Here is a 16,449-nt window from a genome sequence, read left to right on the forward strand (position 1 = left end):
CCTCCTATTTTTGATTTCTAGTTTCATACAGCTGTGGTTGGAAACAACACTAGATGTGATTCAGTCTTCTTGAGTCCATTAAGACTTGTTTTGTGGTCTAACACATGATCTATTTTGGAAAGTGTTCCATGTGCACCAGATAAGATTGTGTAAGACTGTTGGTGCCTCCGTATCTTAGGTTGTAGGAATTTGTGGCAGCAGTGGTTATAAGCATAGGTTGTTGGGGTCTTTCTTTCTAAATTGCTCAGTCTCCTATTTTGCTATAGCAATAGAAAGTAAACTAAGACAGTGTGCCTTGTTGTAAATATATTTTTGTCATTCTGCTTAGCATTTGGCAGATTCTTTCAATCTGACAACTGTGTACTTATATTCTGGAAAATTATTTTAGATGTTTCATTAACTCCTCATGTCTTCTCTATTCTTTCTGGAGTTCCCATTACTTAGCTGCTGGAGGTCTTGACCTGGTCCTCTTTATCTTGTTCAGTTTTCTCTTATTTATCATCACTTCGTCTTTTTTCTCTGCTTTTTTGAAGATTTATTCCACTTTATCTTCCACATATTTTTATTTATGCTGCATGTTATTAATATCCTAGAACTCATTTTGTTCTCTTTTTTCTATCTTATTCTTGCTCTATGGTTGCAATTTCCTATCTTTTTGAGTATATTAATGAAGGAGTTTTTTTTTTTTTGGCAGGAGGAGTAGTCTTCGCTTTGTATAGACTCTGTTTCTTCCAAGTTTTCTGTTCTTTTTGTTTGTTTCCCTGAATATTTTGGTTCCTATCTTTCATATAGAGGTTTTTAGAGATGGTGCTTCTTCTTTTTTTTTCTCTGGGGAGGGCAGCCCTTTGGAATTTCAGATTTGGACTTTATTATATTTAAGATGCTAACTAGATATACAAGTAGGGGTTTTGAGTAAGGTGGTTAAATGTATGATTCTGGAGTTTAGGGGAGATCTAGGGAATTAAATGTCAGTGTAATGGTGTATGCAAATGATATTCAAGTGCATTGAATTACATGAGATTGCCTAATGAGTGAATGTAGATAGAAAAAAGGAGTGAATTCTAAACTCTTAGCAGGTCATCATTCAAGGGGAGATCTTGCCACCAGAGATATAAATTTGAAAGTCATCAGTAAAGAAATGATATTTAAGTATTCTTTCTTATAAAGGAAACAGAAGGAATTACAGTTTCCTATGGTCACTTAAAAAAAAAAAAAAGCTCAGTTGAAAATCCTGCTGAATTTTGTATCCCTGATAAAAGCACAGATAAGAATTCTCCTCATTCTCACTTTAAAGGCTAAGGCAACTGCACAGCAACCAGCAACTCAGTGAATTTTCAACTAACAACCATTTTACCTTGCTCCCTTTACCCGGGAGTGTTTAACAATGTCAGGAACATTTGTTGACATAAAGGCTCTACTGACATCTAATGGGTGGAGGCCAGGCATGCTCCTAAGCAGCACAGGCAACAGCTCACTACAAAGAATCACGCAGCTCAAAATTCAGTAGCACTGTGCATGAGAAACATTGAGATAATCTCACTGTATTATTTTGTTTTTCCTGCTATTTGTCAGAAATCGGGAGAAACAATTCTAAACATTTCAGTATTTGAGGATGTCAAATGTTTATGACCTCAGTTACACACTGATAATAATATGAAATTTGACCAGAAGATTGTTGGCTTTTTGCTTTTTTTCTTTGTCACTGTGTTTGCTCCTCCTCAGCAACAGTGTAAACAAGAAATACAAATTGTCCTTTCTGGACCTCGGTTGTGAAATCCGTGTGAGGAGCTCACACAATGGTAAATATACCCTTGAACTAAAGGGTTGGTTTTTGTTTTCCCCCTTCAGATGTTTTCAATTACTGAGACAGTTGGCCAGAAATAAAGGCATAGTTACAAGCATTTTTTTTTTTTTTTGACAGGCAGAGTGGATAGTGAGAGAGAGAGACAGAGAGAAAGGTCTTCCTTTTTGCCATTGGTTCACCCTCCAATGGCCACTGCGGCCGGCGCACCACACTGATCCGAAGCCAGGAGCCAGGTGCTTCTCCTGGTCTCCCATGCGGGTGCAGGGCCCAAGGTCTTGGGCCATCCTCCACTGCCTTCCTGGGCCATAGCAGAGAGCTGGCCTGGAAGAGGGGCAACCGGGATAGAATCCGGTGCCCCAACCGGGACTAGAATCCGGTGTGCCGGCGCCGCAAGGCGGAGGATTAGCCTGTTGAGCCACGGCGCCGGCAGTTATGAGCATTTTCATCAGACATGAGAACATTTTCTGTCACCATCTGCCTGAAAATGTTCTGAACTAGATTGATGCCAGATTTATCAGTCGTGCCAGCTGATCTATAGATTCTTTTGTGTATTAAACCAACCTTTTTAATGCATTGAGATTTGTGATTTTCCTGTCATTGTCCCTATGGTATCCTGCTTGATTTGGTTCAGAACTCAAACTTATTTAAATATTAGCCTACCATAGAGCTGCCATTGTGGCACAGGAGGTCAAGCCAACACTTGTGTTGCAGCCTCCTATAGGAGTGCCAGTTGTAATCCCCACTGTTCTACTTCCTATCCAGTTCCCACAAATGTGACTGGGAGTGCAGTAAAAGATGGCCAAAGTACTTGGGCCCCTGCTACCCACATGGGATATCAAGATGGAGTTCCAAGTTCTTGGCTTTGGTTTGGCCCAGCCCCTGTGGCCATTTGGGGAGTAAACCAGCCAATGGAAGATTCATACTCTCCCTCCCTCCCTCCCTCCCCCTCTCTCCCTCTCTCCCTGACTGCCTCTCTCTCTCTCTTTCTTTCTCTCCCTCTCTCTCTCTGTCTGTTCCTCTCCCTCTCCTTCTGTAACTCTGCCTTTCAAAACAAATAAATAAGTAGAGAGTGACATTGTGGTTCAGCAGGTTAGCTGCTACCTGCAAGGCTGTCATCCCATATGAGTGATAGTTTGAGACCCTGCTGTTCTGTTTCCTATCCAACTCCCTGCTAATATGTCTTGGAAAGCAACGGAAGATGACCCAAGTGCTTAGGGCTCTGCACCCATGTGGGAGACCCAGATAAAGCTCCTGGCTCCTGGTTTCAGCATGGCCCCACTCTGGCCATTGTGGCCATTTGTGGAGTGAATCAACAGATGGCAGAACTCTCTCTCTCCCTCTCTCTCTGTAACTCTGCCTTTCAAATAAATAAATCTTTTTCAATTTTTTAAAAAAAATTTAATTAAATCTTTTAAAAATAAATATTAGCCGGCCGGCACCGCAGCTCACTAGGCTAATCCTCCACCTGCGGCGCCGGCACCCCGGGTTCTAGTCCCAGTTGGTGTGCCGGTTCTGTCTTGGTTGCTCCTCTTCCAGTCCAGCTCTCTGCTGTGGCCTGGGAAGGCAGTGGAGGATGGCCCAAGTGCTTGGGCCCTGCACCCGCATGTGAGACCAGGAGGAAGCACCTGGCTCCTGGCTTTGGATCGGTGCAGCGCCAGCCATAGCGGTCATTTGGGGGGCGAACCAACGGAAGGAAGACCTTTCTCTCTGTCTCTCTCACTGTCTAACTCTGCCAGTCAGAAAATGAATAAATAAATATTAGCCTACCAGCCCAGTTTAGCAGATGTAACTAAATGTCAGCAATATCACTTCCATAAGAATAACCATGAACTACTTACACAATTCCACTAGTCTAGCTTTGCATTTATGGTATTCCTACTTAACACACTATCAAGATCAATGCCATGATGGTAGATTATTTTTAAAATTTACTGTTGTGAGTGAATGTTTGACATCATAGGTTTTTATCCATGCCTGCTTGTATTTTACATTGGAGAATAATTTCACTAATATTTTGCAAGGAGCACTAGCTATCCATCCCTTTGATTATATGAAGAACACAAGTAGATCTAAAGCAGTAGCAACATACTTAGGATCAGAGTGGAAATGTCAAAATGCCCTCCTTAGTTTCCCATTGTATACAAAATAAAGCCCAGCATAGTATTGAAGGCCATGTACAATCTGCCCTGCCTACCTCTCAATACCACCATCTCCCCTGGTCAGCTTGATCATTCATTCACTCATTCATTTGGCAACAATTCATTGAAGGTCTAAGTGTCTTTTAGGAACTATTATAAGTTCTAGGGTGGCCCCATTGTATATGTTAGACCAGTGCATGTTCTCATGGAACTTATAATGTAGAAGGGAAAACAGACAATCCATCATTGTAACAACCAGCCATACCAACTCTACCTAGAGATTTATAGTTATGTATTGGTCCATGTTTACAATTAAGTACAGGCTGGAGGAAGCCTAAGACAGCTAATACCTTTATGGCTTCTTTGTCTGTTTACTGGTTATTGGAAGCCCATTTCTAACCCCAGATTCCCGGAAACATCTCAGTAATGGCAAATTGCCCTGGGATTTCAGATCTGCTCTAAAGAGGATCAATAGAGGCCTCACGGGCCCCAGTTCAAAGGAGACCCATGCCAGGGAAGCCTCAGAAACATTTCCTGACCCAAGACAATCCACATATAGTCCAGGATGATAGTCTTCTCCTATTGTGCCTTAAATTTAGAGTAGTTCCCTATAAGAAAAGCCTAAAATAAACATTCTAATGCAAGTGGTGTGTTGAGATACTGCTCTTAAAAGAAACCCATAAAGTGGAGAGGAAAGCATGATAGGGCAGCACAAGACACTAAGCAAATATGTGGTTTCTCCTGAGGCCTAGCATTAGCCTCATCACAGCCCACAAAGTTGTCCCACCTTGAGGCAAGGGAACTAGCCTGTTGTATCCCCCTGAATCAGTCAGTTATTGATTGTGGACCAATCCCAGGGAGAAGGTGTGACTTCTAAGGCATCTTCTAGGCAGACTGTATTCCCTAGCTGAGATGAATAACCTGGAGAAAGGTAGAGTTAGGAAATTTAAGCACCCAATATTCACAGCATCTGTAGAAAGAGTATGCTGGCTCAGCAAAGATGATCTGGTCAGGGCATCCGCTGTATCTATTATGCCCAGAAAATGTGCATGACCAGAATATTTGGTGTTCATGTCCAGCTTTGAAGCATTTTCCTAGAGACTGCTACTTAGGATATTTTTTTCAATTTGATTGTCAAAATCAGGTTTCTCCACTTTGAAGTCCACAATTACCTATGGATATTAAAAGGTTGTCATTTAAATTTTTAGATTTGTTTCTCACTGACTCTACTATCTGATATTAATAATTAACCTGAAGACTAATTTAACCAAAATTTTCAAGCTGAGTTCACAAAAAGAAGGGCAGTTTAAAGAAAGTTTGTGTTAATGATCTAATGCTATCCTGGCCATGGATACTTTAAGCATACTCTGTGTTTTCTTCTACTTGGGAAGAAGTTGGGGACAGGAACAAATGTAAGTGAAGGATGTATTTTCATTTGAAATCCATCTTTGTTGTGTATGTACAGAAAGCATAATTCAATCAGTGTTACATGAAATTAACTTCCTGCCTTTTTAGAATGCCAAGTGAATGTCCTCTATTCTCTAGCACCCAATGGTTTATTATTTTTTCTTTCTTTCTTTCTTTTTTTTAATCTGAGTACTTTGTGAGCTTTGTATAACTTTTGTTCTGATATTCTCTGTTTTACTCAGGCTCTTACCCTTGCTTCTGGGCAAGAGTAACTCCTGATTGGTGTTACCTTTGAAAATAGATTCTTGGGGCGGCTGGCGCCATGGCTCACTTGGTTAATCCTCCGCCTGCGGTGCCAGCATCCCATGTGGAGGCTGGGTTCTAGTCCTGGTTGCTCCTCTTCCAGTCCAGCTTTCTGCTGTGGCCCAGGAGGGCAGTGGGGGATGGCCCAAGTGCTTGGGCCCTGCACCCACATGGGAGACCAGGAAGAAGCACCTGGCTCCTGGCTTTGAATTGGAGCAGCTCCGGCCATAGCAGCCATTTGGGGGGTAAACCAATGGAAGGAAGACCTTTCTGTCTCTCTCTCTCACTGTTTAACTCTATCTGTAAAAAAAAAAAAAAAAGAAAATAGATTCTTAGGGACCTGAGTCATGGTGCAGTGGGTAAAGCTGCTACTTGCAACACTGGCATCCCATGTGGGTCTGGGTCATGTCCCAGCTGCAGTGGAAGATGGCCCAACTGTTTGGGACCTTGCCACCACATGGGAGACCTGGAAGAAGCTCCTAGCTCCTGGCTCCATCCTGGCTGGGTGTGGGCTACTGTGGCCATCTGGGGAGTGAACCAGCAGATAGAAAATTCTCTGTCTCCTGCAGTGCCAGCATCCCATATGGTTGCCAGTTTGAGTCCCCACTGCTCCGCTTCCGATTCAGCTCTCTGCTATGGCCTGGGAAAGCAGTAGAGGGTGGTGGCCAAGGCCGTTGGACCCCTGCACCCATGTAGGAGACTAGAGGAAACTCCTGGTTACTGGGTTTGGATCAGCCCAGCTCTAGCCATTGCAGCTATTCAGGGAGTGAACCAGCAGATGGAAGACCTCTCTCTCCCTCTCTCTCTCTCTCTCTCTCTCTCTCTCTGCCTCTACTTCTCTGTAACTCTGCCTTTCAAATAAATAAATAAATCTTAAAGAAAATACTGATAATTCATGCTGACTCTCCTAGGGTAAATTTTTTAAATTATCTATTAACACACTGACTATATTCCACTGTTTTAACAGGTATGTTGTCACAGCACCTAAAGTATTCTATGTTGGAGCCTCTGAAAATGTAGTAATTCAAGTTTATGGATACACAGAACCATTTGCTGTGACCGCTGCTATTAAAAGTTATCCAGATAAAAGTTTTGTATATTCTTCTGGCCAAGTTATATTATCTCCGGAAAATAAATTCCAAAATTCTGCAAACTTAACTGTAGGTATTCGTCTCATATTTTCTTCTATATGTCAAATGTTTCTTTATAAAATATATATATAGATAACAACATTGATCCCTTTTAGGTATGTGGACACAAATATGCTATATATCATGCAATAAAGTGAACTCACTAGTTGATGTGAGATTAAGCACCATTATGTTTTTATATATGTATGTATATATATAGATATAGATATATGTAATGGGAAATGTTAAATGGTGAATCTGTTTCTGATTTGGGGGTAATATACAGCTAAGGTAAAAGTCTGAATGAAGTAGGTAAAGGTTATTAAGATGAAAGGTTTGGCGGCATGAGCTGAAAACTATCAATTGACTCATAAGTATTTCAAACTTACGTGATGAATACTAAGAAGAGATCATGTAGATGTTTAAACTTAATATAATATTAGGAATGCACACACACAAACATGAGTTTGGCTCTGTTGTTCTAAAGAATTTAAAAAAAAGGAATGGAGAACATTTCTAGCATTTGTTTTCCTAACTACAAACCATAAAATCCTAATTCCATGGTCCTCTAAAAATATTTTTCTAAAATATGAAATTTTTTATACTTTCTCTTTGGACTTTAACCAAAGTTTCTTTCAAACAAGTTTCTCAACAAAGTATAAGGAAAACTAGAAGTGCATACAACCATATTATTATAAAATACTGACCCAATGCAATGTATTTGAAGAGAGCCATATACAAATTATATAATGACTAATACTTAAGAAAAAGCATTGGTAAAAAATGATTTAGACTTTCAGCATTTCTAAATATAAATATGAAGAGCATTCCGTTCATTTGCAATATTATGAGACAAGTCACTGAGTCTGCTTTCTATGTGAGTTATGAATCCTCCCAATTCTCCTTCACCTCCATTGCTGATAAGCATTTGAACTTTTGATCATTTGTCAATGACTTTTGGTGTTTTGTCTGTTAAACATTGAAGTTTTTTCAGTGATTGTCATTTAAATTAGAGATTAAATCTGGATTAATTTTAAAGTAACTTTTAAACTAAATTTCATAAGAAAATACAAATCAGAGGTATTTCCATAGAAAAATTAACTGTTTTATTTTACAAAATGTTTATGTTTGTTAAAATATAAACAGTTATTCAAATTATTAGCATGGATACATAAAAGGCAATGCTTTTATTATTTTAAAATTATAATAGTCCTCCACTAAATTTTTTTAAATAGATACAACCAAAAGATTTATCTGAAGCTGCAATTTCACATGTGTATTTAGAAGTTGTATCTGTCCATTTTTCTAAAGCAACAAAAATTCCACTACGCTATGACAATGGATATCTTTTCATTCAGACAGACAGATCTGTTTATAATTTGGATCATTCAGGTAATATAACGAGGTAATTTTCATCCAAGGGAAGGGGGTGAGTACAGTCTCATTTTGGTACATTTCTTTTTGAAGTTATCTCACAGGAGAAAAGTACACCTGGCTAATAGGAGTATACTGGAAGCCATTGAAAATGCTGCTGATGGTATTGATGCTAACTGCTTGAGATAAGTTGATGATGGTCACCATAATTTTAGTAGTAGAACAAGGTCTCTGTCACTACACATGAAGCTCAGAGTTAGAACTGTCTCTTGGTTACCTGATCAGAGAATGTGTCCAAGGAAAAAGATCATTCTTGTGAGGCTTTCTCCCTCCCAGCTGTTTAAATAGTTAATCATACCTTTATTTATTTTTTTTTAATTTTTTTTTGTTAATCATACCTTTAGACATGCAGATTCTTGCCTGCATCTTCCTTCTGAGTTAGAGAATGTTTCATTGATTGGGTTCTAGTGACACAACTAGTTCTACCTCTATTTACAGAATTTCAGATACTAGATTCTTTTTTATCTAGCAGTGATTTAAAAATACAAAAAGAGAATTAGAAAATAGTAGTTCCTAATAATCTGATTCATATTTTAAATACATAAGTCAAACAATTTTTAAAAATCCATTAAGCAAATATTTTGTGAAAAGTATTTTTTTCCACTATACTATAAAGGCAAGCATCCTGATTGATCCTTTCTTTTAAGCTTGGATTTTGTTTTGGACTTTGAAATTTTTCTGTGTCTTGTGTTACAGTATTATTAATAACTTTCAGTTTATTTAGACTTGGAGCTTCTTAAAATGACAATTTTTCTTACAGTAAAAGTTAGAGTTTATTCATTGGATGAAGACCTAAAGCCATCCCAAAGAGAAGTTATCTTAACTTTTATAGTAAGTATACCATTAGGTAAATCAAATTTTGACCCTGGAATTTCTATTATAAGAACAAAGTTTTAATTATTATAAAACAAGTCATATATGCATTAATTTATTTTGTCAATATTGAATAATGGAAAACATTTTTATTCAGCATCTACTATGGGTATAATCTGGCAGTTTTATACTTCTCTTATCCTAAATAATAGTTTTTCTGTGTAAAATAAATGTTAGTTGAAATATCTTTGAAAACTTCACTAAAGAACAGCATTTGGTAGCCCTGTCTCTAAAGCGAGTGATGTAATCAATTTGTATGCTTTTGCTGTCTGTGAAGCCTGGGCAGATGTGGGAAGTACTATGAGAAGGGCATGGCTTATGTTACTGTTGTTACAGCTTTATAATGTCATTATCCTCCTCAATGGATGAGACAGCTAAGGGTTAGAGAAATTCAGTGATCACTGAGATCATACTGATAACATTTAGCTGAATCAGGATTCAAACCTAGGCCTGTGTCTCCAGAGTCAACAGTGCTTAGGCTCTCTCCATTCATTTGGGGGATGATGGGATGTGTCCCTCCATGAACTTTCGAATTTGGAGACCAGGGAAGCACACATAACACAGCAAACCAAGTGAAAGAGGATGTAGGACCAATAGCAGGCCAGCTTGAAAGGGAGGCAAAGCTGGAGATGAAGTTCCTCCTCTCTGAGAGGATTACTAGAGGACAAGAGCTAGTCCCGAACTGGGTCTGGAAGGAAACTATGGAGAGGGTTTGATAGAGAAAAGCTGGATTATGTTTCAGGTGTTGTGAAGAGGGAGTTGAGTTCTGGAGCCAGGAAGATGCAAGACATGGAGACAACTGTGCTGTGACCCCAGCAGACTGGCCTGCAAACACTTTAGGGAGAGCAGTGGCAGGTCTGGGGAGTTGTGGTAAATCATCTGGCCTCACAGATCCCACCATTCACTGGTTAGAATTTCCTGTGGAGAAAAGACATCAAGCAGGACAGAGGCGATTGCTATGGCATTGTCTGCATGTGTTCAGGCTGTCAAAGATAAGAGGGAAGCAGAGGAGCATTTCGGCCATCGAGTGACATTAAGAAAATGGTGTTGTGGAAGATTATTCTAGAATTTCTGTGCAAGGAGGAGGAAGATGGGTAAGACACCTGCTGGGAGTTTAATGTGTCTTAAAGATTTATTAAAAGGCCTTTTCTCCCTAGAAAGTAGTCTTTGTTAACCAAACTGCCAAGTGCCAGTTTTTGCCTCAGTGGGAGGCCAGCATCACACATGCTCAGTTTCAAGAGACTCTTAGAACCTATTAATGAATATTTCTACAAGAACTGTCATTATGTTTATATACGGCTTCTGTAGTTACAGGTTTTCAAGAAAATATTAAACTTGTATTTGTTTTTTCTTTTTGCTCAAAGGATCCAGAGGGGTCAGAAGTTGCCATGGTAGAAAAAAACAATTACACTGGAATTATCACTTTTCCTGACTTCAAGATTCCTTCTAATCCTAAGTATATCAAATTATTTATTGGTAAAGTTATTTCTTATAAAAGCAGTGGATTCACCCAGGGTCACTGAAGAGCCAGGGGAGCCCTTACACATAACTGAAGTGTGCTGATGATGTTGGCTGTTCTTGTCAATCCTAATGAATAACCTAAGGGAAGGTGGCACTTGCTTGGGCTCTTCTGCATCAAGGCAGGGGGACTGATATAATACTGCCAGCTCTAGGCACCACAGTAGTCAGCTCTAATGTAAAGAGCTCTTTCCACAGCAATGTACACACAGTGAACACAGTGGTAATACAGATCCTGGCCCCAAAATGCTGAGAATGCGACAGAAAAGAGAGGAGGGAAAGAATAGACAGAAGATATCAACTAAGCGTGTGTTTCATTTTCCTTAAAAGTTTTATAATTTTCTCTGACATTTTAGTTCATATTCCCAGAACATGGGAGATATTTTGAAATATGTTTTGAGATTTGTATATTATGTAATGCCTTGAAAGTATAACACTTCAAAGAGGTAAGGGAACTGACATTTATGGATTTCCTACCATGTACCACACACTGGGCTGGGTCATTTATTTATTTGAGAGGTAGAATTACAGAGAGAGGGAGAGACAGAGAGAAAGGTCTTCCATCTGCTTGTTTACTCCCCAAGTGGGTGCAATGGCCAGAGCTGGGCCTATCTGAAGCCAGGAGCCAGGAGCTTCCTCCGGGTCTCCCACGCGGGTACAGGGGTCTAAGGACTTGGGCTGTCCTCCATTGCTTCTCCAGACCATTAGCAGAGAGCTGGATTGAAAGTGGAGCAGCAGGGACATGAACCAGTGCCTATATGGGATATGGGCCTAGACCACAATACCACAGCACCGGCTCACCCTCTGACTGGGTACTTTATCACTCTCATTTTCTTTTTTTTTTTCGTTTTCTTTTTTTTTTATTTTTGACAGGCAGAGTGGACAGTGAGATAGAGAGAGACAGAAAAGTCTTCCTTTGCTGTTGGTTCACCCTCCAATGGCCGGCGCAGCCGGAGCACTGCAGCCGGCACACCACACTGATCCGAAAGCAGGAGCCAGGTGCTTCTCCTGGTCTCCCATGGGGTGCAGGGCCCAAGCACGTGGGCCATCCTCCACTGCACTCCCGGGCCATAGCAGAGAGCTGGCCTGGAAGAGGGGCAACCGGGACAGAATCCGGCACCCCGACCGGGACTAGAACCTGGTGTGCTGGGGCCGCTAGGCGGAGGATTAGCCTGTTGAGCCATGGCGCTGGCCCCTGCTCTCATTTTCAAGATAAGTAAACTAAGGCTCAGAGAAATGTATAGGCCCATCAACTTCAGACATGGTTAAATAATGAGGCCAAAATGGGAATCCAGATCTCTCTGAGGGCAAGGCTTATCCTTGTTCCTGTTTCTATCATACGGTTTCTCTAAAAATAAATTTATGCTTGGGGCCTGTGCTGTGGCTTAGCTGGTAAACAGCCACCTGAAGTGCTGGCATTCCATATGTGTGCAGGTTTGAGTCTCAGCTGCTTTACTTCCTATCCAGCTCCCTGCTAATAGCCTGAGAAGGCAATGGAAGATGACCCAAGTATTTGGGCCCTTGCACCCATGTGGGAGACCTGGATGAAGCTCTTGGCTCCTGACTTAGGTTTGACCCACCCCTGGCTGTTGCAGCCATTTGGGGAGTGAACCAATGAATGGAAGATCTCTCTCTCTCTCTTTCTGTCTCTCTCTCTCTACCTCTGCCTCTCCCTCTCTAGTTCTGCCTTTCAAATAAAAAAATAGATCTTAAAAAATAATCTTATGCTGGCTTTGAGTTATAAAATTTCCAAAACTATGTTTGTATCATTGTAGTTAGGTTTAATCTGATCAAATGGTCCTCAAAATTTAGTCTTTTCTGGCAAATTATGTTGTAAATATCTAGTAATCAATTATCCGTCCATTATGATTAAACTCAAAATTGGTTCAAATGACTAATCAATACTTTAAAATATTTTCTATTTAAATATGTATTATGATATACTAGCAAAAGAGCCCATAGCATGAAAATAAATGTCAATATGTTTACAATTTTTCATAAAATGCATTTTTAAATCATTTTAAAACATCTTCCAAATATTGAGCATTAGGTTGTATATAAATCTTAAGCTGTTGCAGGGTCATCTAGGCATGGAGTTGTAGTCAATGGCCTTGGACCAAGTTTGAGTCCCTGCTCTACCATGTACTATCTGTGTGTTCCTGAACAAGTTTTTTTTATCTCTCTGTGGCTGAGTTTTCTGGTGACAAAATAGAGATAATAATGTAATGCATTCCATAATATTTCTGTGAAGATTGAGCCAACACATGTAAAGTAGTTAGAACAGTGCCTGACCCATAGTATGTGCTCCTTTGAATATTAGCTACAATCATTGAGTGAATTAGAGGTATGTTACTTGAGGATACCTAAAATTTTTGATGTGTTGCTTTTATAGATATGGTTTGTGGACGATTAAAGCAAAATACAAAGAGGACTTCACAACAACTGGAACTGCGTATTTTGACGTTAACAGCCATGGTACTGATGTCCTTCTAAGATCTATGGTTCTCTGTCACTGTTAGAGATTGTCAAGTCTGAACCCCTTCCTAAGTTCTAGCAGTTGCTTCCTCTGGACTGAGATGATAATACCACCTCTGAATCTCAAGCCCACTGCTCCTTCCCATCAGCCCCCACAATCAATGATATGTTTGGGAAATTACAATGTTTGGGGAGCAAAATGTGTTATATGTATTTTGGAGATACTCATTTCAATTGTGCTAATAATTAATTTATACATAGCTACTTTGTTCAATTCTTTGTTCATGGGAACTTTTTATAATGTTAGCTTATAAGCTCATATGTAAGCTTGTTATTAAGCTATTTAAGCCAAGTTTTCTGGCAACCAGATTGATCACAAAAGGAGGAGTATTTATAACTTGGAGAAAAGTCCAAGCACATGTAAAACTTTGAAACATTTAACATGCTAAGCTACAGCAACAAAATACCCTGTGAAGCAATGAAACTCTACTTTGGAATTGTTTATTAACTCTCTTGGATGTGTTCATGGTTACAAAAGTCTGGTTACAAAAGTCCTTGCTCTGATTTTTTGCTTGTACCCTGAAGGGAGAAGCAGCCAGAACAGTGAGTCACTTGCTTTCCCCATCTATAGCCAGCCTCTCACCACCTGTGCTGGTCGCTCTGGAGCTAAGTCTCACTTCTCTCCAAAGGGCAGCCTTCTCCTATTGGGTTAAGCATCCTTCAGAGTGTGGTAAATAGGGCTGGGAAGCCTAGTGTTATTTCCTGAGTGGATAAGAAAAAAAAAATAGCTCCATAAGCAGTCAACATAGTATTATTTGTGAATTATAGCATCAAAGAGATAGAAATTCTAAAACTTCCCTTTGTTCTAATTTTCATTTTTGTAAGGAAGTTATTTTCTACAGCTAATAATTAATAACTAGAGATGATATCTTTCCTAGATGAGAGCTGAGATTTCTGCTCATATTTTGGACACTGAATAGAATTGATAAACACAAGAGACATGCCAAAAAATAAAGGCTTTCCAATTTAATAAACATTAATTAAACTTTTACTATTGGGGGGAAAGTTTGCACAGATAAACAAGATCAGGACTTTGTCCTTACAGAGCTTAGACTCTATGACAGTGGCCCAAGTGGCTCAATACTGGCCAGGGCTGTTGGAACAGAAAGATGAGATTGATCACTGTGGAATATCACAAGGTTTTCCAGGGATACTGATGATTATGATGAAGGGAAGAATATTGGTGTTGCTGCTGTTCACATACTGCATTATACCAAAGCATTCCTCACTTGAAATACAGTTATAATTTCAGCTGTATTTTATTTATTTGCACTTAGATTTGTATTTGAAGAAATCACAATTGTCTATTTTAGTGGAACCAGAAAATTACTTCATTAGCCATAAAAACTTTGAAGACTTCAAAATTACTATCAAAGCTAGGTAAGAAAGTTTTTATTTCAAGTCAGTCTATTCCCTGAGTGTCAAACATACTTCATTTCAAGGTTGAATATGACTTGATTGGCAGTGCTTGCCCCGGGGCCCTAGGTTGAGAAACATCCTGAGGCTCAATGTAGAAACTATTTTAATTGAGCCTATCTACCATAGTTGTGGGTTCAGGTGTATTTTCATGTAGTATATTTGCTGACTCCAATCTTGCTATTGTCTTATAATTTCATAAGCAAAATATGCTAAAGATTGAAGAGCACAGTGACTATTCAGGTGGTTATACTATAAACAATATAAAAATGTATGAAAACATTCTCTTATTTTTGACATATTTAATATCAGTTGGTCACACAACTTAATTATCGAAATCAGTTGTAGAATTGATTGAATTGACTCAGAAATCCCAGTTGGCCGATGAACTATGGAAAATTATTTCCTAATGGGGATACTGACTTGCCTGTTTTACATTTAAATAGAGAAAGTTCATGTTTTTCTTTGACTGAAAGGAAAATATGGAGCCCAAAGAAAATAACTTGCCCCTAGAACATATGAGGTGGACATGATGTTGTCCCTTTTGCTAAAGAGGAGCAGCAGTGAGCAGATCTCTATTGTTGCCACATCATGTCATAGTCATGGCATAGTGTGGCCTGTTACAAAGAGAGCTGGGTCCTAAGTACAGTTCTCTTTTAATTCATTATGAACATTAAAGATATGGGAAGTTGGGCAAGTTCTTTTCATCCCTCTGGTACTCAATTTTCTTACTTGTCAATAGAAATAAATATACTTGCATTAGCTCTGCCACTGCAGAGTGTAAGGATGAAATAAATATAAAACTGGTTGTGAGCATTGTTCCAAGAGTAGAAGACAGTTTTCACATGATTGTATTTTATCTGCATCTCATTTCTATAGTTGCTTTATTTGAAAAGGGGGCTAATTATTATATTCTCTTTTAATAGATATTCTTACTATAAGAATGTAACTGAGGCAGAAGTGTCTGTCTTTTTTGGAATCAGGGATGATTTATATGATAATAGAAAAGAAATGATGGATGAAGCAACACAAAGGATCCAGGTAAGCAGGGATCAAACTATGATCATAGAAATGGAGAATTCAGTTCACCAGAGTACAGAAATTAAAAATGGACTTTTACCTCCAAATTCTCACAGAACTGAAAAACAGTAATACTTTGGGCTTAGGAAGTTCTACTACTGGAAACAGATAGTTACAGTGATATTTGTTTTCAATTTGGTGACCTGGGTTTGTAAAACCTAGTTCCAGTGACAGTATTATTTCTTTAAGGATATAAATAATATCCTTGAATATAGATAATATCCCATCAGGTAGAAAGTGTTACCCAAATTGTAGCCTCAGATTCTGAACATAATTTTGAATCAGCTGATCTTAGTCCACTGAGCATCTGTGTACGTGATCCTGCAACTTAACACAAGGCTTTTGGCTTAAAAGAAATGCCCTAAATGTTAATCAGTTATAACTCATGAAATCAAGCTTATGCTTTGTATTACCCTTAGCTATAAGCACAGTGTTATTTAAAAGAAGATTTTGCAGACTGATGAAAGCAGGACTTGTTGTTTCCTCTTGATAAGTTCTTTTTTAATATAGTTTCTGCCTTTTTGTTCCCCCCCATTGAAAAATAGCTGATCAATGGAGTCGCACAAGTCAATTTCAATACTTCAAAAGCAATTAAAAACCTGCCATATGAAGGTCTAGAAGATTTAAATAACAAGTACCTTAATGTTTTTGTAGAAGTAGAAGAAAGTACAGGTGAGTTCATGTAAACTAATCTATAAAACTAATCTATAAAATAAAACTAATCTATAAAATCACTTCTCACAATTTTTTCTTCTTCCAAATTTTGGGTAGAAATCTGCAACCTATTATTGGTACATTCCTGGGCAAAAAT

At 38.9% G+C, this 16,449-nt stretch overlaps 1 protein-coding gene across 2 annotated transcripts in view; it reads left to right on the forward strand.

The window, feature by feature from the left end:
* The first annotated feature begins 5,240 nt into the window (after nt 1-5,240).
* LOC133771583 (complement C5-like) overlaps nt 5,241-16,449 on the forward strand; it is a 65,273-nt gene continuing 54,064 nt past the window's right edge. For both annotated transcript variants that reach the window (XM_062207650.1, XM_062207651.1), the window contains exons 1-9: nt 5,241-5,354; nt 6,620-6,812; nt 8,018-8,174; nt 8,977-9,047; nt 10,454-10,545; nt 13,000-13,082; nt 14,420-14,522; nt 15,485-15,599; nt 16,184-16,310. In XM_062207650.1, coding sequence (XP_062063634.1) covers nt 5,290-5,354; nt 6,620-6,812; nt 8,018-8,174; nt 8,977-9,047; nt 10,454-10,545; nt 13,000-13,082; nt 14,420-14,522; nt 15,485-15,599; nt 16,184-16,310 — 1,006 coding nt within the window. In that variant the 5' untranslated portion in view covers nt 5,241-5,289. The remainder of the gene's footprint in view (nt 5,355-6,619; nt 6,813-8,017; nt 8,175-8,976; nt 9,048-10,453; nt 10,546-12,999; nt 13,083-14,419; nt 14,523-15,484; nt 15,600-16,183; nt 16,311-16,449) is intronic.

This window comes from Lepus europaeus, chromosome 12 (assembly GCF_033115175.1).
Source record: "Lepus europaeus isolate LE1 chromosome 12, mLepTim1.pri, whole genome shotgun sequence".
NCBI classification, from domain to species: Eukaryota; Metazoa; Chordata; class Mammalia; order Lagomorpha; family Leporidae; genus Lepus; species Lepus europaeus.